The sequence below is a fragment of the Echinops telfairi genome, unplaced genomic scaffold (genome assembly GCF_000313985.2).
Source record: "Echinops telfairi isolate 266 unplaced genomic scaffold, ASM31398v2 ScPeMD7_7458;HRSCAF=8496, whole genome shotgun sequence".
Classification (NCBI taxonomy): Eukaryota; Metazoa; Chordata; class Mammalia; order Afrosoricida; family Tenrecidae; genus Echinops; species Echinops telfairi.
The window spans coordinates 10,821,948-10,829,634 of NW_022111358.1; the positions used below are offsets into that span (position 1 = coordinate 10,821,948).

The following is a 7,687-nucleotide window of genomic DNA, read 5'->3' on the forward strand; positions in this document are numbered from 1 at the left end:
CCCCAACCTGTAGGATTCTGTGCCCTTTGTTGGCAGCAAATCCCAGCCCCTGACTCCTATGTCTGCGGTGGGGAGAGGTGGGGACTCTGGGCCACAGCTGTGGCTGCCCTCTGCCCACCCTCCTCCCTCCTCCTCTCTACCCCTCCCGCCCTACTGCCACCTCCAGGGCTTCACCCTGCCCTTTCCCCATGCCTCAGGCGGGGTGGCTGACCAGTGACCGCAAGGCCCATGTATTCCAGGGCTGTCTCTGCCCTCCCCCCTTGCTTCCTCAGGGCCCCTAGAGAGCTCTGAGGTGAAAACAAGAACAAAGGGTGTGCTTTGTCACTGACTGAGAGCAATTTTTCCATCTCTGCTCAGTGAAGTGTCTCTCTCTCTCCCTTCCCCTAAAACTGAGGTTACTCCCGAGAGTTATGACTCTGGTCTCCTGACTTGGCCCCGGGGCATCTGAGTTTGGGTCCATGGACAGATCACCACACACCCTGGGAGTTTCTCATGGGCCACTTCTGAGTCCTGCAGATTCAGGGTGTTGACACCGGGACTCCACGTCCTAGCCTGGAGGCAGGACCCATGGATCCAGGGAGAACACAAGGCTCACGTTCCTTTTGTGGGGGAGGAGGGGCTTAGTTCCTCAGTTATACAAATTGGCCGGAGTCCCTGGAGCAAGGACAGCAGGTGGACAGGTGACCATCGGAGAGAGGGGCCCAGGCCCGCAGCAGGTTCGGTCCACCTGCCCCTTGCCCTGGGGAAGTCCTTGCCCGTAGCAGCACGAGGAGTGCCTTCTTGGGAGTTTGGCCATCTCTTTCCCGTCTGTTCTATTTGGGGATATTGAGACTTGGCTCAGTGTCATAGAAGGAGTAGTGGCTGAGTTAGGCTCTGAGCCCAAACCTCCTGACACTTAAGAGCATGATCTCTCCACTCTATCAGAGATAAACAGGCACATGGGCTCCGACCCCAGGCTTATAAATCTGCTGGAACATCATTCCTGGGGGTCAAAGTGGGGGAGGCTGGAGCTGAAACTCTCCAGCTGGAAGGAGAGGAGGGTTAGCCTGGAGAGGCGCTGGGCTCCACCCCACCCGCCCCCACCCCCTTTGTGTTAATGGAGGAGGGACTTACCCCTTCTTCTACCCCTGAGCATCACTCCATTCAAGGCAATGCTGCTGCCCCAGGGCCTGTTTGGCCTGGCAGGAACCCAACCTCTGCCTCCCAGCCAGTGACCAACCCCAGGGGAGGGAAGATGGACTGATTCTGTCAGGGAAGGGAGGGAGATGGGGAAGCTAGAGAGGCCCCTGAGGGGGGTGAGAACTTCTCTCACTCTAGGTAGTGTGTGTGTGTGTGTGTGTGTGTGTGTGTGTGTGTGTGTGTGTTCTGAGATGAGGCTACAGGGCAGCTAGGAACGGAGAGAAAAGGACTAGTTGTCTTTGGGAGGAGCGCAGTGTCAGGGGACCCACAGGGAGTGGGCAGAGAGTAGCCTGAGCTCCCTTCCTTGTCAGGTTCCATGGCCACCCAATCCACCCCCTGCGCCCCACCCCCCGCCCCCATCCCCCGTCATAACTGGCCCCACACCTCTCCTTCTTCCAGTGTCCGAATGGCAACAAACCAACCGACCCAGTTGCCAGCAGGCCTTTCCTGACTCACGACAGCCCCAAGAGTGAGAGAGTAGAACTGTGCTGGAGGGTTTTTGAAACCTTGACCCTTTGGCAGCTGATCACCAGGCCTTTCTTCCGAGGTGCTTCCAGATGGCCCCACCCAGGGACCCTGTCCAACAGGGACGAGAGAAAGAAGTGGAGACGGGCGTGGAGGAGCGCTCCTGACAATCACAGGCAGCCAATATGGTGGAAAGCCAGATGGGAATCCTGGGACCACGCTGGATAAGCTACCCGGCACCTTTCAGAATCTGGCCGAGCCTCGCTTTGCTGATAAGACTTACTTCATGGAAGGCAGTAACGAGATCCAAGGAAATAGAAATGTGAAGATGTTTAGCCAGGGGGAGGGGTGCACTTAGTAAATATCCACTTCCCATCCCAAGCCCCCCACCACCAGGGAGCAGGGGAGATGGGAAATCAGTCCTGCAAGGGGAGAGGAAAGAGCCCCCAAAGGAGGCTGCCTGATCGAGCTCATAAAAACACACCCAGTTAAATGTGGGGCTCAGATCAGAAAGAAATGGGGTTTTCTTAGGATAAACAAAAAAAATTAAATGATGGGTGGTTCATCGGAAATTCAAATTTCACCGGGCGTCTTGCATTTTATCTGAGGATGCTCACCTGGGACATTTGCGCTTCAATAGAAACTCCCTGCTCTAGGAAGTCATGTTACACGCACTGACCCATGTGTGGAGAAGAAAGTTGGGGTGTTCTCTGCTCCGTCAAGAGCATGACTTTGAACACCCTGGGGGGCGGGTCGACGCTGTCCTCCAAGGTCCCTGAGAGGGAGAATGCACATGATGGCCGTGGGTTGGACTTGGGGACCCAGGACTGGGGTTTTCACAGCCAGGTCACATGTCATCTTCCCAACCACAAGGCTCCCTCAGCTCCAGGGGGGGAGTCACCTCAGGTTGATGACCCTGCGATGGTTGTTGGGGAGACTTGCGTTAATCCAGGTAGGCCCTTGCTTGCCACATCATAAATGCTCAATAAAGTTCACGGTGATGGTCACATTGTCTTCCCTAAGATGTGCAAAGGGCTCTGTGCCTGCCCAGCGCAGGCTCCTCTCTAGAGAACTCTCCCTCTGCCTCAGCTCGGGGTGAAAGGAAAACTCCCCGGTCAACCTGCCCACTGCTCTCTGGACCACGGGTCAGGGGTCAACCAGGCGAGGGGGTTGACAGAGCTCAGAGTGCAGAGACAGCCTGCACTAATTTCTGCCAACAGGGAGGCTCTGAATTGGATGGAGCCGAATGGACTTCCTCGGAACTTCAGAACTTCCCGTGGGGCCGGAGAAGGCGCATGGCTATTAGACCCGAAGAAGCACCCCTGGTGCTCAGGTGACTTCTAAGGGCCTGGGAGGCCCTGCTCCGAGTGTCTGAAGCCAATGGGGGTCTGGGAGTGCAGCCCCCGAGACTGCTTCCCTGGCCGGTCTCTCCCTTGCCACCTGAAAGAAACGAGGGCTCCAGGACCAAAGTGACCTGTTCTAGGTCACACAGCTGACCTTTGAACCCAGAGGTCCCGGGCTCCCGGGACGCCATCCTTTGGGTGCTACCACAGCTTCCTGCGCTCATAACTTGTCTTCCTTCCACCTAGTCCCTCTCGCTGGTGCTGGAAACACAGAGAGGTAGAACACGTGGACCCCAAGGTCATCGTGTCCTCAGACGCCAGCCCCCAGGGCTGACTGCTTTAGCAGCATGGAGTCAGCAGGGGTCCCCAGAGAGGCTGCACAGGCCGAACCAGCAGAACTGGACTGGCCAACCTGGACACCAGCATCCTCACTCTCCGCCTGGGTCCTCCTCCGTCAAAGTGGTCAGTGAGAATGCATACGGACAGGGGCCGGAGTGCTCACAGGGAAACTACCTACAGACGCTAATGGTGTGGTGAGAAATCTGTAAAACGGCCAACCCGGATTCGAGAAAATTAGGCTGGGTGAAAACAATCAAGATGCTAAAATTACACACAGAAAATCTTGTCATGGATGAAAAACCGACAGAAGGATCAGTTTTCACTGATGATCTTAGGTCCCAAACCCTGGGCCCCGGAAGGCTGGGCTTGGTTAAAATCAAAGTAAGAAAAGCTACGCCAGGGAATTCACCGCGGTAGAAGCTGTGATGTGTAAAATGTGCGACAGTGCTCTGATGAAAACCCGAGACTAAGCAAATCTATCGATACAGAAAGTAGGTTAGGAGCGGCAGAGGCTGAGGACAGCGAGGGATGGGCAGTGGGTGACTGCCAATGGGCATGAGGTTCTGTGGGGGGTGGATGATCAAAAGATCCTGGAATTAGACTGTGGGGACAGTTGCCCCATTCTGAGCAGCTGCTAGATCAGCGGTTCTCAATCTGTGGGTCGCAACCCCTTTGGGGGGTCAAAGGACCCTCTCACAAGGGTCACCCAATTCATCACAGTAGCAAAATGACAGTGATGAAGTAGCAACGAAAATAATGTTTTGGTTGGGGGGTCACCACCACACGAGGAAGGAACTGTCTGAAAGGGTCACGGCATGAGGAAGGTTGAGAACCACTGCACTAGATGGTTATTAGATGGTTACTGGCTTGTACACTCTCCACTGGGTGGGTTGTACAGCATGTGAATTCCTTCCCAGTGAAGCTGTTAAAACCTGTGCGATGGGCCAACGCAAACTGATGGATGGACTGCACTGTGTTGAGTTCGTTTTTATGAAGAAGGATGGATTTTGATGAAAACAAATGTACACGGGGAGAATAGCAACAGTTTCGTTGCCCCCACGTAGGAAACTGATCAAGGAATTTAGTAGGGTTGAAGGGGTTTGCTCAGAAGAGTACTAGCACAATGAAAATTCGTCAAGAGCAGTATGGTTCTCATTTCCTTGCCTGTGTTTACAGACGAGCCCCTGGTGATATGAACAGTTGACACTCTGGTCACCGGAAGGTTGATGGTTCAAGTCCACCCAGAGGCACGTCAGAAGAAAGGCCTGGTGATCTACTTCAGAAACTAAAAATCAGCCATGGAAAGCCCTCGGCGCACAGTTCATTTGACTCTGACACCCAGGGGCTGGAATCCTCCAAGGCAAACTGGTTTGATATCCACAGCCATGCTCCTCAGGGTAGAAAGGGGAGCCAAGGGGCCCTAGTCATCTGCTGTTCGCCCCTCCCATGTCCCAGGGAAGGGACGTTATGGACGACGCCCGTGGAACCTTTCTGGCCAAGGGACTTCAGGATGTTGAGGAGTCCTGGCCTGGCTGGATTTGAACAGTGCCCACCTTGCTTTACAAAGCGTTTCCTTCGCCTCCTTTTGGCCCAGCGTCCAGCAAGCAGGGCACTGACCCTCTCGGCCCAGGCTGCATGGCTGTCAGCATCCGTCACCCCACAACGGGGCTGCATCATCTGGCGCAGGGTGGCACGGTCCAGCACGCCACTGACAGGCAGCTGGGACACCCACTGGAACTCCCTGTCAGGAGGAACTGAGATTAAGCAGCTGGGAGGGAGTGTGGGGGTCCTGCTTAGGGCAGGGAGCCTCTCTGTGGTGCCAGCAGGAGGCAGGGGATGAAGAGGGAGGGGGCAATGAAGGATGGCCCCTGAGCACACATGGGGAGGAAGGAGCTGACCCCAAACCTTCAAGTCTTCCACATCCCTCTGTCCTACCTGATGGCATTGCTGAGCTGAGCGGAGGTGGAGCCGGGAGCTTTGGGGATCTGTTCACCGAGGTAGCCATACTTCGCCAGGAATGCCTTGGAGAGAGAGGACAGCCAACATTTCCCACCTCGCAACTGCCCCCCCTCCCCTGGCTCCCTAGGATCAATGCCACAGACATCCTGCCTGGTCTGACCTCTTGTCCCAAGAGGGGTGTATGAGTCAGAGCAGAAAAGAGTCCTAAGGTCAAAGTCAGAAGGACTGGACTCCATTGCAGGCCAGAGGATCTCTGAGTCAGTCAACCTTTCTGAACCTTAACACCCTGATCTCTGTAGCAGGCCTAGCAATGCCTACATTCGTTATTGCAGGGCATTGGTGGGACTTCGCCAGGCCTGCTAGAAGAGGCACTTACCAGCACTCTGAAGGAAAGAAATCGGGTGATAGGTTCTAGAACAACGTAGGGAGAAACTTCCGAGAAGGCAGTCAGGGAAGCGCTCCTTGATAATTTATAAATTATTATTTTGTCATATCTTGCCCTGTCCAACGTCTCCCTTCATCCACTTTTCTGCTGTCCATCCCCCAGGGAGGAGGTCACATATAGTTCCTTGTAATCGGTTCCCTCTTTCCTACCCACTCTCCCCCCCACTCTCCTGGTATCGCCACTCTCACCACTGGTCCTGTAGGGCTCATCCACCCTGGATTCCCTGGATTTTCCGTTCCTATCTGTACCAGTGTACATCCTCTGGTCTAGCCAGACTTGCAAGGTCGAATTCGAGTCATGGTAGTGGGAGTGGGGAGGAAACATTTAGGAATTAGAGGAAAGTTGTATTTCTCGTCTTTGTTACATCGCACCCTGACTGGCTCATCTCCTCCCCGAGACCCCTCTGCAAGGGGGGGTCAGCAGTTCTAAACCACTAACTGCTCCTCAGGAGAGAGACTGACTACGAGTTGACAGTGGATTTGGTTTTCCTTTTTTATTGTTGATCACAGCACTTGACAGAGTGCCTGGTACATTACATGAATGAATGGGTGAAAGTTGCCAGTTTACTTAGTTTAGAAATACTTCTTCAGTGAGTGGACATGTGTGAAGCTTTATCATTGAGAGGGGCCATCTGGGACCCACGGGCATCATCTTCTTGTAGCGGGGACTGGTGTTAGGTGAGGCCATCGGGGCACACAGTTCTCTCCACTGACCTCCAACAACTTGGTTACTGGGAGAGCAGTTTCCAGGTGTGTGCCGGCTCGGAAGGAGGAACAAGCAGCTGGGCTGAGGACTGGTCTCTAATTTCAGTGGTTTCTCAGAGGAGCTCATCCAGGTCCGTGCCTTCAAGCGGCCTCTCCTCTCCTCTCCTCTGAGCCTTAGACTGAGCACAGTTTGTCCCACCGTGACCTGTCCGCACTCCCCTACACCCACCCCCAGGCCCATCACTTTCTCCCTTCGGCTACGTCCTGCCAAAGGGTTAATGAGCATAGCTGCCAAGGGAAAGGCTGGGGCTTAAGTCCACCTAGAGGCCTCTTGGAATAACGGCCGGCTGGTGATCAGTTTAGGAAAAACAGCCCCTGAAAACTCTGCGGAGCACAGCTCTTCTGACTGGGGGGGCTGCCGTGAGTTGGCCCAACAAGAATGGGTTCCAAACCAAAAACTCAAAGGAAAAGAGTCCCCCTTTCCTTCAGTCTCCGCATTAGTCCAGCAGCAAGCCTGGAAGCTGGCTAATTCTCTCTCTCTCTCTCTCTCTCTCTCTCTGACTCCATCTCATGCCCAGCTTCTTTGCATTGACCGCATTCCAGCCTTCTTAAATATGCCAATGCTATTCCTAGCTAATTTGCATTTGCCATTCCCTCTGCCTGGAATGGGACAGAGACGGGGCTTTCTGCTCCCATAAAGAGTTAGTTTCAGAAACCCACACACCCTCTGCCGTCTCTTTCCACGGCTAGCTGTTTCTCATTCTTTAGGTCTCAGCTAAGAATCTCGGTTCCTTGGAGCGAGGACGGTCAAGCCTCTAACCGTTGCAAGCCTCCAGGTTCCTCTTCCCGGATTTGACTGACATTGTTTTCATGACTGCCCCATCCTCATCTCGATAACGACTTTCCATTCTGGACAACAGAAGACTTTCCGAATCCATTTTTAATAGGTAGTTCGGCATTCATTTATTAGTAATTCAGGACTATTGTTTTCTTCTTTACTTTGCAAATGTATAACTCTTTGGGGATGCATACTGAATTGAAAGGTTTTAGGGACTTAATTGGTGTGTGAGTCTGGGTAGAGAATCAAATCCATGGACACACATATGTGTAAAATAAGCAAGAGATTTATATGCAAGAGCAATTGAACATTGAGAAACACCCCAGCCCAGTCCAGATCAAGTCCATAAGTCTGATATTAGCCCGTATGTCTGCTACCAATCTATAAAGTCCTCTTTAGACTCATGAAACACATG

At 53.5% G+C, this 7,687-nt stretch overlaps 1 protein-coding gene across 1 annotated transcript in view; it reads right to left on the minus strand.

The window, feature by feature from the left end:
- Positions 1 to 6,417, minus strand: part of MMP28 (matrix metallopeptidase 28) — a 12,568-nt gene extending 6,151 nt beyond the window's left edge. The window contains exons 1-3 of the mRNA XM_013005753.2: positions 6,373 to 6,417; positions 5,262 to 5,347; positions 4,880 to 5,067 (exon numbers count right to left, since the gene is read on the minus strand). Coding sequence (XP_012861207.1) covers positions 4,880 to 5,067; positions 5,262 to 5,347; positions 6,373 to 6,417 — 319 coding nt within the window. The remainder of the gene's footprint in view (positions 1 to 4,879; positions 5,068 to 5,261; positions 5,348 to 6,372) is intronic.
- Between the last annotated feature and the right edge of the window lie 1,270 nt (positions 6,418 to 7,687).